General features: G+C 39.3%; 1 protein-coding gene across 1 annotated transcript in view; it reads left to right on the forward strand.

Annotated features, from left to right (window-relative positions):
* The window catches only part of TRIO (trio Rho guanine nucleotide exchange factor), a 253663-nt gene extending 239712 nt beyond the window's left edge, over positions 1-13951 (forward strand). The window contains exons 49-57 of the mRNA XM_074899531.1: positions 1411-1658; positions 2468-2606; positions 2955-2982; positions 3853-4015; positions 5892-6013; positions 8454-8532; positions 9163-9363; positions 9806-9944; positions 11471-13951. Of these exons, the coding sequence (XP_074755632.1) occupies positions 1411-1658; positions 2468-2606; positions 2955-2982; positions 3853-4015; positions 5892-6013; positions 8454-8532; positions 9163-9363; positions 9806-9944; positions 11471-12013 (1662 nt within the window). The 3' untranslated portion in view covers positions 12014-13951. The remainder of the gene's footprint in view (positions 1-1410; positions 1659-2467; positions 2607-2954; positions 2983-3852; positions 4016-5891; positions 6014-8453; positions 8533-9162; positions 9364-9805; positions 9945-11470) is intronic.
* Positions 13952-17740: the final 3789 nt, after the last annotated feature.

The following is a 17740-nucleotide window of genomic DNA, read 5'->3' on the forward strand; positions in this document are numbered from 1 at the left end:
ACTTGGCCTTGAACAAGCAGATGGGAAGAGAATGTGGGTTTTGGGGCTCCCAGTGTACCATGCTGTCCACTGACCCCTGCTGCATCTCCTCAACACTGAGGGGAGAAGTATTTGACAGTTTTGAGAAAAAAGGTGACACTGTTTTAATCCTGTGTGCCAGGCTTTCCACTTGCTGCTGGCACATACGTGGTACTAACATGTGGTTACACTCTCCAGCTGGGTATTGATTTCCTTCTTCAATTCAGCTACTACTAAGCAATAGTGAGCCCTTGCTGGTAGTTACCTGAAACAGTTTGAAGTAAGAACAGAAACAAAAGACAGGCACACACACATACATGCCTCATGACGCATCATTAATAGTCCATCCACTTAGTTATCTCCTTCTTGAAACAAGTTAAAAACATGCTCCAGAAAATAGGCTGCATGATCTGATAATAGATTTCACATTTCCATCTCTTCAACCTCATATGAGAAATGCACGCAAATGGACAAAATTATTCTTTTAAAAAATAATAACTGCGGGTGGATTCATGGCTAGGAGAAGGCTTTTTGTTCTGAAAAGTAATATGACTTTTAATGTACACCTGATCAGCCATAATTAGCTTGGTGCAAATGCTCGGTGGGGAGAGCATTTGTTGAACACTAGTTGAAAGTATGTGATAAACAGCTAACAACACTCAGCTGTCATAGTCACTAATCAGTTAGAAGTGAGATTTCCAGCTTTATTCTCATAGTTCAGTGGATCTATTTTGCCTGAGAAATGAGTAATTTCTTATTTCAGTAATTTACCTCATCCTGTGCATTTAAATGAATAAACGTGATCATACAGATTCAACCAGGGACAAGCCTTGTGGCTTTGAGACATACTGTCAAAAGCCTGGTTTGTTCTTTTGTAGCTTGTCATGTTTTGTGTGCAGAAGGCTGGTGTCTGAGAACTGACAAATAATGCTAGAAAAGACGGTATGTTTTTTCTGCTGTTGGAATTCCCAGTGTTCGAGGTAATGATTATGATTTTGAAACTGCATCTATAAGACCATGAAAAACTGTCCTACATGCTGTACTGTAGTTCAGTTGCCTGATAAAGATGCAAGGTTATGTCTGAGCTTGAAAGGAAGACCAGTTGAGATCTATAAATTGACTCTTAGTTAAAGGAAGTAATCTTGAGTAGAAGTAATGGAAATAAATTTATGCAGCAGCTGTACATTAAGGTATTCATAGATCAAACTAATTTGTACAAGATAGACACAGGCAGCTTTAAAAAAGAAATTGTAGCTCTTTTCTTTGACTACATGTTAATTTATGTGGATTATGCAGGTAATGTAGCAGGCCAAGAACAGCCTGTCTTCTTCATGAACATTAAAGTTGATTCTTCCCTCCCCCCCTCTTTCTGCTTCCAATTGACACCTGCAGAGTGAAAGTAGCAGCAGTAGCAATATCTCCACCATGCTGGTGACACACGATTACACGGCAGTGAAGGAGGATGAGATAAATGTCTACCAAGGAGAAGTCGTGCAGATTCTAGCCAGCAACCAACAGAACATGTTTTTGGTGTTCAGAGCCGCCACTGATCAGTGCCCCGCAGCCGAGGGCTGGATTCCCGGCTATGTCTTGGGGCATACCAGTGCAGTCATCATTGACAACCCTGATGGAACCATCAAGTGAGTGCCTGGGTGTGTGTAGAAGGGGAGGAGGGAGAAAACCTTCCTATTTACACAAGGCTTTTAACCTTTTAAACCAAAAGTTGATGTGATCTTTGAGAAATAAATGATCAAGCAAAACAGGTACTCATGAGGTCCCTTAGCAAACTTCAAAATACGAGCTAGTAAGAATGAACCCAGAAGCACATACTCTTTATTTAAAAGCTGTAGTAGTGCCTGTGCAATCTTCTGGGAAAAGGTGATGAAAGAATACCTGATCTAAGATCAGCAGTAGTTACTGATTTATGTAAGAGAATTGGTTATCAGGCTAGACACCTTTGTTTAGGAAAAGTCAGGGAATGTTTGTTCCCAGGGAAATGAGATTTCAGAGTTCTAGATCTCTACTTTGAGCCACAAATCTATTGAAAAGGACTGGTTGTGCTAGGAAGATCTCTCTCAGATCTGCAATGGGAGAAATTACATCAAAGTTCTCAGAACTAAAACTTTATGTAAAGCTTCTGTATTTGATACAGATTTCATACTGATCATTGCTAAGTTTGATTGACAGTTTGTATTTTCATAGACAAAGTTTACCATTCAAGCAACGATTTCAAGGAATACTGAACTACAGACTGATCTTACTAGCTTGATTACAGTTTTAACCAAGGATAGCATCTCCTATGGCATACTTAATGTCTTTCATTTCAGTATACTTTAATACAATGAAATAACATTTTGATGTACTCTTCCAATGCTGTTTGAAACTAGAGAGTATAACACATAACCTGGGGTTGAAAAAAATTGACCAAAGTTTTATGTTCTGTATTCAGGAAGTCAACGTCTTGGCACACAGCACTCCGTTTAAGGAAGAAATCTGAGAAAAAAGATAAAGACGGCAAAAGGGAAGGCAAGCTAGAAAATGGTTACCGCAAATCCCGAGAAGGACTTGCCAACAAGGTTTCTGTAAAGGTAAGCATTACAAAAATGTAGTAGTTTCCAAAGGAAGTTATGTTGGGATTTCTTTAAATGTAGCTTCCATCAGATTTTCACATGAAGGAATTAAAGGCAACAGTGGTTTTAATGCACAGTGTTTGCGCAGTCTGAAAATAGGAAGATATGGTCTTTGAGCCTGTAAGCACAATGCAGCATAAGAATACTGCAGAAAGAGTAGAGTGGCACAGAATTTCTAGTGTTCAGATGTTTCTTGGATCTTTGTGGGTACAGCTAACTTCAACCCATCACCGTGCTTTGTTTTCTACCAATTTGAAGTTATTATAAGGTTATCAGGACATTAATTCTCTAATCTCTCCTTTCTAGCTTCTCAACCCCAATTACATTTATGATGGTAAGTGCTTTCATTTTTAAAAGTTGCAGTAAATATAATTTGATTATAACAGTATTTACTTTGTTTAAATTTGGTTGATATGAATTATGTCAGGAACTGAGTGTTTTCTATCAAAATATACATAAGTTCTTTTTGGATAAGGGAGATAGGTAATAAAATAAAGTCATATTTATTTTTTAAGATGCAAGGAACATATTTCTGTTCACAAGTCCAAAACAACATAAAACATGAGGACTGTATGACATGTTCTGAATGGAGACTGCATGAAAGTTGGGCCTTGCTGAATTAGCAAAATAACAAGGCCAGGAGTTGAAGCTGCTTCATTTTTAACCTTGCACCCTAGAGAACATTCAAGGCCTCTCCAGTGCAGAGGCTGATCAGATAGTGGCCTGCCGGGGTCAGAGCCAAACTGGGTATTTATCTTAATAGACAGAACCAAACTTTCTGAATTTCACCTGTGAGAAAGGAAAACAACTACAGTGCCTCAGTGGACGTGTTTTGTGTTGCCTTTTGCAAACTTAGCTGTATATAAAGATAGCTTAGCTGAGCAAGTCCTTAAACACTTTTCTCTGTAAGATTTCCTCGGCTTGCCATAAACAGGGTGTTTGGTTCACCATGGTAGGCTTCAGGGTTATCTGTGGCATAGCAGTAGTGTTGTGTACAAGTTCATGCAGTGAAAAAATCACTAGTTCTGCAGAGCCCCAGCAAATGGTGTCACCATGGATGTGCTCTGAGGGTGGAGGGATATATACACCTTAGAAATTTAAAGTGCCATAGTAATTTGTCTAACAGAAATGGGAGAGTGTAGGGAATAGATAAGCAAATTTATTTATTTCAATTGACATAATGCCATTAATTTTCTTTTTCCAGTTCCCCCAGAGTTCATAATACCATTGAGTGAGGTAACATGTGAGACAGGAGAGACCATCGTGCTTAGGTGTAAAGTCTGTGGTCGCCCCAAGGCTTCAGTTACTTGGAAGGGTCCTGATCATAACACACTGAGCAATGACGGTCATCACAGCATTTCATACAGGTATAGTAATTTGTGTAACATTCAACAGGAACTTCTGAAACTGTTATATTTTCTATTTGCACCCTTGGTGCAGGATAGCTTTTGGCTTTGAGGCATAAAGATAGGCTTGCCCTCAGACAGAAATACTTTGCAGCTGAGATTTTTCTGGTAATGTTGTGTAAGTTACACAATGTATGGCTGTGGTACCCAAATGTCATATTCAGTTGGTTTTCAAAAACAAAAGAAAATTCAACTGGTATTTCTGATCAGCTATTGCAGAAGCCATTGTGATTCATCATGCTCACCTAGTGCTTGAACCAGAACAGTGTGCTGTGACATGCTGGCGCTGTGATATGCCATCCTGCCAAACCCTTATTTCCATTAGTAGCATATCATAATTTTAGAAGAAAAATTACTACTTTCAGGTCACACAACAGCATTTTGCAATTAAAAGCCTCTGATACTAACTGACATGGCAGTGTCACTGTCTTCATTGTTGAAGCACAGAAATTAATATTTTTGTCTGGTTTTAGCTTTGCTATAATAGAACTTAACAGACTAACTGGTAGCTCAAACACCTGATTAGTAAGAAAAATTGCTGTATTTTGGAATGTGACACTGCATGTGAGAAAAGGTTTTTTTTCTGAAAAAGCATTCTTTATATACACAAAATATTTAATGAGTAACTTCAGTGTGAAAAAATGTCTTCTGAATTATGCTTTCAATTCAGAACAAAGAGGTTTTTGTGAAAACTTTCTCACTGATAGAAGCATATGTCATCATCTAAGAAGTTGTGTGGTATAGCCCAATTTACCTGCAAACTTGATGGCATGTTGTACTGTTCTTTTTTACCTCCTGCTGCTGCTACTTTTTCCTTTCCTCTGTGTATAATTTTTTTTATGGGGAGACAGAGGCATAGTGGCAGCTTTGCTACTGCATCCAGAACTGTTGTGAGATGAGTTAGAGTTGCTATGATTGATTCACTGTGATTCATTACTGTTATAAAATTATATTCAGTAAATCATGTTGGCTGTGGATAACAGATTTTTAGAAATAGTAATCATGAAATGTTATTTGAGCTTCGCATGGGTGTAGTGGTCATCTTCCTGCATTCCTAAAATGCACATTCATTTTTTTTCCTGAAATTAAGTTGTGTGGTGAAGGCCATGGCAAATAGTTTTTCATTCAGTCATTTCAGTCAAGATTTAAGTAGACATTTAAAGACACATGAAACAAAAAGGGTGGTTGAGCAATGAGAAAGATAAGGAGGAGTCTGCAGAATCTTCCTCCTGTGGTCTTTACATAGCTTATTGCTGTCTCTGCCCTGGAGCAGAGGGAAAACTTAAGTCCTTTCTAGTTTCCTCCCATCCTCATTCTCCCAGATTCTGAGGTCTCCAAAGTTGTGGTGAGGTGTGCCTTTTGTATTGAAGGGGGAACCTTCTCTTACAAGGGATGAATGCTCTGCAAGTATATATGTTAGATCAGCTTCAGTATGCTCGGAGTCAGGGATGGAAACTAAACTTTCAGAAAGACCAATGATGTATGGTTGTCTTGTCTTCTCATAATCTGAAGGAAGTAGAGAAAGCAGGAAGAAACAGGGGCAGCATTTGATTTTTTCCAGCACAATGGAGCTTGGGACATGCTGAGACAGAGTGTCAGTGAGGATGTTTTTGTAATAGTCTGTAGGACATTCAAAGATATTTGATGGACATAGAGTGCTCAGATTCTGGTAGATGCTTCTGAAATGGCAGGGACAGGGTTACTAATGTCTGTCCGGAGAGAGAGGGGGGCTAGAAGATAAGAAATATTAACAGTATGAATCTAACTTTGTCTGATTTCCATAGCCTAAAGTCTCTAAAATGAATATAAAGTTAACAGATGCCATTGTGTTTCCCAGTGACTTAGGAGAGGCTTCACTGAAAATCATTGGCGTCACTGCAGAAGACGATGGTATCTATACATGTATAGCTGCAAACGATATGGGTTCAGTTTCATCTTCTGCCAGTCTACGAGTTTTAGGTAAGCCTGGCTCTTTGCCTTTTTTTAATCTAATTACATTCAAAGTGTCTGGTACCCATAGTACAGGAAAAAGAGAACCTCAGCTCTTGCGTGTCCCTCTGTTAAAAGAGTATTATATATAACAAGCCTTTTCACCCATGATACATTACTTGTTGCACAAGGAATAGATGCACTTTTAGGATGTAACTAATTAGATACAGACAAGATGCCTACACAGTACTGTCAATGTGCATTTACCTTGTCTATCTATACTAGTTCAAACATACTATGATAAAATGATATTTTATCATCTGCATTCTTAGTATAGTCACAATGCTAACATCTATAATTTCTAAAGTGTATAGATAAGGAAAGAGTAGCACTGGTCTGTATATTTAATATGCTCTTTTGCTTGAATTGTAAAGCCACAAAGTGTTTAGGAGAACATGTAACTTTCTTGTCTTTGCATCATAGATCTACACTTAAATTATGTTATTTCAGTACCTGAAGTGAGGTGACCTGAATGTTTGTGAGAGAATGAAAAGGAAACCTGCAAAGATGAAAAATGCTTGTGTTTTGGAGGCAGACAGCGAAGGGGAAAAAAAAAAAAGGGAGTTTTTACTTGACATGTGTGGCATAGTGCTAAGTTTAAGTGTGTGTGTGTGTACATTCAGTTATTCTTAAGTGTTCAGGATCTTCTGGTTTTAGAAATAGGGAAAACACAGGGAGACAGCAGGATAGCAGGCTTTCTTACATGCAGTTTATAACAATTGATGCTATCTGGGTCCTTTAATGTATTGAGAGGCCCATATATTTATCTGTCACTGAGAATTAATTAACAAATTTTAGTGGAATGGCTCGACTCATACAAAAGAAACTAAGATATGAAGTGCTGCATTCTTTCTTTGTACATTTGTCCCAGCTGATATGGGACTTGTACAGCTGTCCCAAACCTCTCCAAAATACGTACTTTCTTCCTTTTTTAAAAAAAAAAAAAAAACATTTTCCTGGAGTGTTGAAACCAGACTGTGAAAGATGTGTCCTTTCCAAAACCTCATCTGAAATTTTTGTGGGTTTGTAATCAGTGCTGCCACTTCGAACTCTGCCTGTTGGCAGCCACAGTAAGTGCCTTACTGCCAACATATTGAGGTGGTGATTATTCCCGGCACTTCCTGCTCACTGACCAAAGACAGAGAGTAGTTAAGCCCTAACATGGTTGTGTTGGAATATAAAAAGGAGGCAGAAAATAAAATTTGGGGGTTCATACTAATGTTTCCGGTAAAATAGAGTGCTGCTTTTTTCAGGTAGCTGCTACACTGTCTGATCACCTTTTTTTTTTTTTTTCCACTAGTGGCATGTGTATTGTTGATAATGAGACATAATGTAGGATACCTATTATTTTTGCTGTTGCCTTCAACTTTCCAAGGTTATTATCCTGTACAGATAGTTCCCACTGCTCCTGAATTAGTTCCACCATAGAATTTGTTCTGCTGCATTGTCTGGGCTGCTTTCCTGTGTAATCCAGTTTGTTTTGCTGCCACCCTGTGTCATATGGGGATTAACAGGACAGGTTCCACTGATAATATCTCAGCCAAGGAAACTTTTCTAGTCAGGGAAGTAAAAATCTCCTGATGGACAATCATCTGTGTGAAACTGTGTGCTTTAAGGAACTAGTGTAATGGGTGTCCTTCCTGTACAGGTGTACAGAAGCCCAAAACTGTTATTTGACCAGAATCAGTCACAGAAGTCTTGTGGGCTAAACTACCATCTTTCACAGTACTTGATCTTACTGTCCAAAAACAAGTGTTCACTTCTCAATCAAAACTAAATCAGAATTTGGTATGTCTTGGTTACTTTGGAACTAGCCTTGACAGGCAGATGTGTTTTGCTAGCCCCTCTAATCAGCTGTACCAATACTTCTACAAAGAAGTTCTGGCCCCAGTCTTTCTGGGGCCATCCTACCCTTCATTTCCCCAGTCCATAAGAGCAAATGAAAACTCTAAGGCTGTAGCACAAAGTGAGGTTTCAACATCAAACTGATGTCTTTTTCAGCCCTTCAGATTTGAAGGGCTTGCTGTTTGATTTGTTGTCAATTCTTGTGCGTTTTCTTTTGCAAAGAGTAAAGAATATTCTTTGGCTTGCTGTAGTAGTCTTTATAAACCATTAATGAAGTAGCTGATTACAGAAATAATTTCCTTTCTGAGCTGCAAGAGGATGGACAATATGAGGCCATGAGTTACTTTTCAATATGGACACACTCAGCTTCAAAAGAAAGATGATAGGCGATAGTCTGACTGAGGCAAATTCTTCCTGAAATCTATTTCCAAATGGAATATGAAGTCCATATATTTCTCTCCTGCAAACATCTGAAACAAAACATCGGTTATAATGACAACAATTTAGTTCTGAGAGGATTTGAATATGATAAATTTTGGCTATACTGTCTTTCTCTTTTTTGTAGGTCCTGGAAATGATGGAATCACGGTAATCTGGAAAGACAACTTTGATTCCCTCTATAATGAAGTGGCTGAGCTTGGCAGGTGCGTTCTGTATGCTGATCTTCAAAGCTTTCTATGTTAAAATATTAACTTCTCTTTAAAAAAAGAAAACTTCTCTGAAAAATACTTATCATATGAGCCTGAAAGGCCAGAATTACGTTGGATTAAATAGAAATGTGGAAGTGAAAATTTTACCACTAGGTGGCACTGCATAAACGGAACGTATTTAGGCTGAAGTGGTATCATAGATTAAGTGTGGGGGGTTTTTCTTAAGCATGGCTTACAATGATTGATACTGCTTCTGTAGTGAAGCTCTCCTAAACCTTTTTGTTTAGGGTATGAAAATTACAGGCACAAGAAGTCTGAAAATTGGCAAAATAAGTCACATAGAATATACATTTGTCCAACTTAATGATGACCTTTGAAAGCTGGGTACTACTTTGACGAGTTCTCTGCAAATGCAGTAAAACACATTTCTATCAGGAGAAAATTATACAGACACATTTTTAGAAGATACATGCACTGAAAACTCTTGTTTCTGTCAGAAACTGATCTGTAAGGGTAGCTTATTAGAGATCTAAAATTAGATCTCTCTTGGGATATCTTTGAAGGTAAAAGTATGTCCTTAATGCATGTTTTGGTTAATTCTTTGCTTTCAATATTGTACTCCAGGGGCAGATTTTCTGTCGTTAAGAAGTGTGACCAGAAGGGAACCAAGCGAGCAGTAGCCACTAAGTTTGTGAATAAGAAGTTGATGAAGCGAGACCAGGTTACCCATGAACTTGGAGTCATGCAGAATCTCCAGCATCCCCAGCTCGTTGGCCTTCTCGATACCTTTGAGACCTCCACCAGCTACATACTAGTGTTAGAAATGTGTGTGGATTCCAACGCTATCTGTAAAATGCAATCTCTGCAGCTGACTTTCTGGGGCATTTATTGGTGGTTTATGAATAAGAAACTTTAAGTTTTCATGGAAGTTTGAAAACACCTAAGTAAAATATTGCAGTTGTCTAATTCTGTTATTAAACTGTTGAATTTAATACTTAGAAGAAAACAAGTTGAGATATTAAACTGATATGTGGATGATTATCTTAGTCTGAAGGTCCAGGAATTATTTTATATCAAGTGGCTGCACAAGTGAATTAGGAATGTTGTAATGTGGTAGCTTGATATCAGATCTCCTCTTCATACCTTAGTCCTCTGTCTTCTAGGTGCTGCAGGCTACAGTTACTCCTGTAGTCTATGGCCTGTTAGGTTTTTCTTTCCGTTCTGATATATGGATTGATCCAAAATATAACCCTTGGAATTCCAACAGGGCTGACCAGGGTCGCCTTCTAGACTACGTTGTGCGATGGGGAAACCTCACAGAAGGGAAGATCAGACTCTACCTGGGAGAGATTCTGGAAGCAGTGCAGTATCTTCACAACTGCAGAATAGCACATCTGGACCTAAAGGTGAGGAGTGAAGGGTGGCAGTGTGCGCCGTTCCAGGCATAAAAACCTCCCTCTTCTATGAAACTTGCAGCTGGGAACATAGAACTGTGTATTGCTTTGAGACTGTATGAGGGGTGTCCCCAAATGTTTTAGATCACTCATAGCCAGCAAAGCAGAAACTTTGAATTCCCTGTGCTTTCTCCTTAAAACTTGCTGGCCCTGTGTGGTTCTTTGTGCTGGAAATAATTGCTGACAGGAGCAGTTTTGTTTGATTATTTTTTAAAAAAAAATTATTTATTCATTTACTTTCTGATAAATGTGCTGGAGAAATCCATTTCTTTCTCAAGAAGCGCAGTTTGTTATGAAAGAAACTGCTTTTCCTCTGCCATCGTTTTTCTCATCTTTGTACTTTGAGGGCTGTGATATCTATGTGAATGGTACCTCTTTGTGCCTCTATTCTATCCTTTGAATTATACTTGAGACACAAGGATTTGATGCATTCTAGTAGGAAAAGCTATATAAGAAGGTCTCAATGTGAATATTAATTAAAAACATATTCTTTACACTCTTTTTTTTCCACTTCTATTTGAATAATAAGGAATTTCAGCATTGACAAGTCATCTCTGTAAACAGAGTCTCTTTAGCCAAAAGGGATCATAGTGAGAAAAATCAAAAAGAGCCTGCATCTTTCCTCCACATACTTGTGTTTTCCAAGCACAACCAGTCTGGTCTCCATATCATGGAGACAAAATATAATGTTTTTCTAGTGCTATGTGGAGTTCATCAGTACTTTTTCTAGTCTCAGAGTACATATAGATGAACTAATTAAAAACTAGTTGTAGGTAAGTCACTCTTGTTTTTCTAAGATCACAGCTACAGCAGCAGTAGCTTCAGAAATAAAACCATAAAAATCATTCTACTTTCAGCTCACTAATAGTGGGGCAGTTCTCTTGAAGCCATGTGGATTCAGCAGCAGATCCTGTTGGATCAAATAGTGCTTGACTTCCATCTGTACAGCTGCATTACATTAAAGAGTCACCAAGTAAAGCTGAATTCTGTTGAAAACATCATGAAAATTCTGACAGGGTCTTCCAGTCTTTAAATGCAAACATTTTGTCATCTCTCTGTCATAAAGCAAATACTGCAGTTGCTTTATTCACCCTCTATTTGTAATTGCTGCTCTTGAAGCTTAAGTTCCCCAACACAGGTTCCTGTGAAACTTTGCAGAGCTGCTATTGTGAAAATCTGCAGTATTACCTGGCAGAACTATATTTCCTGCAAAAATGGTAGTGCCAGCAGCCAGAACACGTTTGTTGCATACTGTAGTTGGCAAGAACCTGCCTGCCGGTTGGTCTGGGGGAAGCCTTGATAGGACTGCCTAGGAACTTCGCAGAGCTGGCCTTCAGCAGTAAGCTTTGTAGCTTGCAGCTGTTTGTTACGTTCTTGAGCTGACAGCGCTGGCTGGGAAACAGTAATGTTGGAGTATTAAATGTGTGCTAGACTGACTTGAAAAAAGACATTTTAACTTTTGCTTTTATGTTTTCTAGCCTGAAAATATTTTGGTGGACCAGAGTTCCACTAAGCCAACAATAAAACTGGCTGACTTTGGAGATGCAGTCCAACTCAATACCACGTATTATATCCACCAGTTACTTGGAAACCCAGAGTTTGCAGCTCCTGAAATTATTCTTGGAAATCCTGTTTCCCTCACTTCAGATGTTTGGAGCATTGGAGTGCTCACATATGTCCTTCTTAGTGGCGTCTCTCCTTTCCTGGATGAAAGTGTAGAGGAAACTTGCCTGAATATTTGCCGCTTAGACTTTAGTTTCCCAGATGACTACTTCAAAGGAGTTAGCCAGAAGGCCAAAGATTTTGTATGCTTCCTACTTCAGGATGACCCAGCTAAGCGTCCCTCGGCTGCACTGGCCCTCCAGGAGCAATGGCTGCAGCTGGGGAATAGCAAAAGTGCTGACAGCATTGACATATCCAGACTGACTTCATTCATTGAGCGGCGAAAACACCAGAATGATGTTCGACCCATCCGTAGCATTAAAAACTTCTTACAGAGCAGGCTCTTGCCAAGAGTTTGACCTTGCTTGAAGTTCTCTCTCATTCTCTTTCACCTGCCAATCAGACTGGAGATGGACTCCTCCTGCCAATCAATCAGACTGGAGATAGACTCCTCCTGCCAATCAGCTGTTGACTTGAATTTTGAGGAAAGCAAACCCCGAGCCAACCAGCTGCTAAAGAATGTTCGTGTGCAAATGCATTCCAGGGGGACCCGTGCAGGGTGGCACGGGGGACTGGCGATGCAGACTTCACTGGGGTGGAGGACGATAGCACTGTACTCTGCAAAAAGCAGTTACGAGCGATACAGTAACAGTATTTTATTCAGGTTTCTGCAAAAAAAAAAAAAAAAAATAGTTTTTTTAATAAACGAGTTGAATTTTGCAAGTGAACTTGACTACCGTTTTCAAGATTTATTCAAGGAAGAAATGCCTATGTTCAAAGCACTGGTGTTAAACAAAAATGAAATCATGCCTGGAGAAGACTCACCAAAATGGCTGCCCATTGATACGGCCTCCATTTATAACATCTGGTTTTCACTTGGTCCTAGAGCTTTCCAGTTGCCTCGCCTGTATGTATCTCACGTAGCAGTGCACTGAGATCAGACTCTGCTTTTAAGTGCATCCAACCTCAAAGTTTTTGCATACAAATAGAATGAATCGTTTTGCTCTGATAAAATGTAGGCCTTACTTGTATATAGACTGTTACCTGCCTTCAGTCTGTAATTTTTTTCCCCCCTCCCCTTAGCCTTTTTTTCCCCTCCTTCCTAAATGGTGGTATACCACTGTGCGGGTCTTCAGTTTGGGTCAGTACTCACTGTCCCCTTAGAAAAGGACTTCGGGTTGGTGCCCAGCTTGCCGACCCGATTGTCAAGCAGTATACAGCAGGATGAAATACTGTAAATGCACTCATTTGGGATTTTGTTTTCTTTCATATCATGTGCAATGTTGTGGCTTTAACATTTTATGCAACTATTTATGAGGACCTCTGTTGTAACTGTAATAAATATATAGAAAAAGCACATACCTAGTACGGCGAGCTTTATGGTTTTGTTTGTGTGTTTGGGGTTTCTGGGTGGGCAGGGGTGGGTGTGTTGTACCACACTGTCGTTATTAGTTTAAGATGAGGGTTAGCATAGAATTTAGTCAAGACTAGTCAGTTTTAAGGACTGTTTAAAAAAAAAAAAAAAAAGAGAGAGAGAGAGAGAGAGGTTCGCATCCCAAATTTCAAACTGGTTAAGAAGTTAGGGTGACACTTTTTAACATTTGTTATTATATTCAAAATGCCAAAGTCTGACTTTCCCAAAATCAGTCTCAACACTTACTACTTTTTAAAATTTTCAAATCTGTGTTTACTTCTTTCTGTGAAATGAACAAATGAATTTTGTGCTCTTTGGTGAAGAATACATTCAGAAAGTAGTGGTCAGATGAGGAGAATCTGACACGTAATGTAATTGTCTTAGTAACTGTTTTTAAGGTTGAAGTAATATTAACGTGAGCTATTTAAAAAGACAGATGGTTTTCTGTGCATCACTGAGTTCATATGGCTGTGTTGTCATCTATGTTTGTGTGAAATGCCATGTTTAAAGAAACCAAGCCGATATCCCACAATAGTTAGATACATGGGTCTTAAGCCATAACCTAGCTTGGGTTAGTTTTGAGCTTTGCGGCTTCCACTGTATTCTATTTATTCCTTTTTTGTTTTTTTGGGTTTTTTTGTAAAGTTGTACAGAAACTTTTTAAAAGAAAACAACCGACTTCAAAACTGGATGTGTATTCGTACCAACCTCATATCATTATGTTTGTGTATTATTTTCCTTTATTGTTTTAGTTAAATTTTTGCTTTATTTTGCATGTATATTTCTTTGTACAGTGACGTTACATGTTTACACAGTATGATGTGATGTAAATATTTTATTTTGCCATCAGTTATTTTGAAAAAATTAAAACATATTTGACATATTTGTCTGATCTCTTGCTTTAAGGAGTTTGAAAGTTTAGGATTTGTTATATTTTAATTGGGCTCTGTATTTAAAAAGAAAAAAGTACGTTATTTTATTGCCATAAAATTAATTTTAAATTGCAATGATGTATCTTTCTTTCATGCCTTACAAAATAATATTTGCCTTTGCTCTAAGTGTTGAGTGCTTTTGTAGTGTCATGATTGCTTTTATATAAAACACACATAACTCTCTAACTGTGGAAATTCATTATAGTCTTTATTAGCTAGTAAATTTTGAGCAGGAGTTTTCTACCAGATGTTCCCAGTTGAAGGATCATATTTCAGTTTAATATTAAACTGGGGAAAAGATTTCCCACATCTTTTAGGCTTTCCAGATTCATTATGAGAAAAGTTACCATAAAGACTTGGGTTTTGCAGGTAAACTCTGCATCCTATAAGGGATGAAGCAGAAAGTTTTTCATAGTGTATGTTTATCTCTCTCCCTTTTCTGCTATCATTAATCCATTTGCAATTCAAAATAAAGTGAAAGGTCAGGGAACAATACAAAGTGTTTATGCTTGTCACTGCGTTGTAAACATGATCTTTTTTTCCACTTTTTTTCTCCTATTACCTGTAAAGTGATGAAACAGTCCCGTTATTCCTCAATTTACTACTGAGAGAGACAGTGGAGAGAGACTTTTTACACTTAGAGAGACAGAGAATATTCAGGAAGATTGTACTGCCAGGGATGAGCCACTGGAAGCTTTTTCCATGACAGGGAAAGAAATGGCAACATGCTCCATGGAAGAGTTTGTATCCATGAGTTCTCTAAAATACTTTTTCTTGACTGAAGATACACTAAACTGAGGAGAAGTTGCCCAAATGCTGTACAGAGAAATAATGCCCTTGTAGGTTTTTTGAGTGGCAGAGAGATGTTTTTCCATTCATACGTGAACAGAAGTGCACTGTTTCTGGCCCTCTCTGTTGAGCCCCATTACTTGGGAAAGCTAACATCTTTTGACAGGGTGGAGTTTTTCACTAAAACCTGCTGTTTGGTACAAGAGCTTCCAGCTGAAGAAAGCTTGAATGATGGGCTCCTTAACTTGGATCTCTCTTCAAAGTGTTTGAAGAGATAATGTATGTGTAAGGTCATTTTGTTTTGCTAAATTGGGTGCCGTTGTTGTTGACTGTCCTGGACACAACAAACCAGCAGGCTGATAGAGAGTGGAAACCAAAAGCGGGGGTGAGAGCAGCTGGTGTGAGGTTTCTGATGTGGGAGCATTGTAGAGCAAAGGGAATGGCAGTCAGTATCATAGCTGAAAGGGGGGGAAATAGCCAGGGAGGTTCAAGAGAAGAATGTCTAAATGTTTCTTTTTGATAACATACCTCAGCTCTTACTGATAGTTTAGGGAGAAGAGGTTGCTAGACTTTAAAGTCAGTACGTGCTTCGGTACTTTTCAAGCTGGGTTTGGGAGTGCAGGAGTTCTCTATTGCACACATGGTGAACACATCTTAACTTGAAAACCATTGCACAACTCCTAAGCAGAAAGCCTGGCTGGATAATATTTCCATGGTCAGGGAAGCAACCTACATTGTCGTCTTAATGGGCACGGGTCTAACACACATGCCTGTGCTCATGCAGAGTAGGATGGGAGAGCCTGGTTTTCTTTTGTGAGAGTATAGAGGTCACTTAACTGTGTCATACTCATTCTCAGATGGGCCTAATAATGTGTTGATGAATAGAAGAAAAAAGAATGTTGGGTTTTGTTTTTTTTCTCCAAATCCAAAGGCATGTTCAGGCCAGGGCACACCAGAGATCCTCCGGAATGACACAGCAAAAGCAGCTGGCTTCCTGAAAATATTTCAGTACCTGTGCAAACCTGACTGGTAGTAGATGCCTGAAAATATGATGGGATATTCTTTGCATGTAACATACTGCATGATATTGTCAGGAAACATTACAACCCTGCTGCTGAGGGAGGTATGACTTCATCATAAAGAGGGGCTGGTGGGTGAGAAATTAATGTAACCAAGGGGAAAACTAATGGCTGACATGAGATTAAGCCTTATGATTCTCAGAATCTTAAGAGAAATGAAGACAGGAATATACTTAACCACCAGCTGCATGTAGCGAAATCTGTGAGTGGTTGGTATTTCAAGTATTTTGACAGCCAATATTTGCTGTGAACAGCAGTGTGTTTGTGTTCTAGGGATTAGTGCAGAGAGTGTTACCATGTCTGCCCCAGTCCAGAAGATGAGCTGAGCTTTATATACCCCTTTCCATGTATGTATAGACTTGATGTGGGTGTGTTACTAATTTCTCTCCTGTAGGGATTCAGCTGGATATGAAGGTAGGTAAAATCAGGTAAGACCAAGTTTCTCTACTTGTTTAAACCAGCTCCAGGTATTGCAGTGTTTTTGTCAGAAACACTGCTTTATGCCTCAGGCAAACAACTTCTGAATTTTTTTTCTGAATTTAAATCTTGATGGACTTTACATTAGAGTAACATAAAGGTTTTGCATCTGTAGAGTTTGTACGTCCAGTACTTCTTGCACATTCATATCTACCCAAGCAGTCAAAAGGCTTTTTCTGCGTGCACTATAGTGCAAAAGCATGATGACCTCTCACCGCTGCAGAGGAGCTGGTGTGCCCACTGTTCTCTCTTCTTCCTGGCAAGCAAAGACACATACCCAGGACCTCAGGCTTCACATGCCTAGAGGTCATCTCAGCATTTCCCAAGTAAATGCACTCAGTGCCACCAAACACCAATATGAGAATGAGATCTCCCATTTTGCTGACCTGCCACAGGCACTAGGCCTGATGTGTAGGAAAAGAATATGCTTTTTTACTCGAGCGTGTCCAGAGAAGGGCAACGAAGCTGGTGCAGGCTCTGGAGCACATGTTGTACGAGGAGCGGCTGAGGGAACTGGGGGTGTTTAGTCTGGAGAAGAGGAGGCTGAGGGGAGACCTCATCGCCCTCTACAGCTCCCTGAAAGGAGGGTGCAGAGAGCTGGGGAATGAGTCTCTTTAACCAAGTAATAAGCAATAGAACAAGAGGGAATGGCCTCAAGTTGCACCACGGAAGGTTTAGACTGGATATTAGGAAGCATTTCTTTCCAGAAGGGGTTGTTAGGTGTTGGAATGGGCTGCCCAGGGAGGTGGTGGAGTCCCCATCCCTGGAGCTGTTCAAGAGTCGGGTTGACATAGCGCTGAGGGATCTGGTGTGGTTGGGAACTGTTAATGTTAGGTTAATGGTTGGACTGGATGATCTTCAAGGTCTTTTCCAACCAAGATGATTCTGTGATTCTGTGCTTCTCTTATGATGTCTTTGTCCTCAAAACAGGAACACTTTCTCATCTCCCCTCATTCACTGCCCTACCCAAAATGCTTCAAGGGAGTTGGGTGGAGGGGCAGTTGGAGTTACTGAAGACAGCAGTCCAATCTCCTATTCCCCTAGTAATGTCAGGAGAGCCAACGCCAAGCCTGCTAATAATAAACTCTCATCAGCTAATCTATGCTTTCCAATAAAAGAAGCTATTATGAACCCCAGTATTCAAGAAGAGCACCAAGTGTCCAGTTTTCCCCAGTTTGTACGTTAAAATGATGAAACGCACTAGAGATACATCTGAGGTTTGATACAGGAATACATCTTTGAGCTATCTTCAAGAAAGATAATATTTGTGATGTTTCAGTGTTGAATTGTTGAGAGCAGTAATCTGAAAGCTGCTTTTTTCAGTGAGTTTTCTTAACACATACATCCTCCTTTTGACTGCTGGAGGTACTTTTCATCCTTGTTGTTTGAGGAAAT

Source organism: Athene noctua, chromosome 2 (assembly GCF_965140245.1).
Source record: "Athene noctua chromosome 2, bAthNoc1.hap1.1, whole genome shotgun sequence".
NCBI lineage: Eukaryota > Metazoa > Chordata > Aves > Strigiformes > Strigidae > Athene > Athene noctua.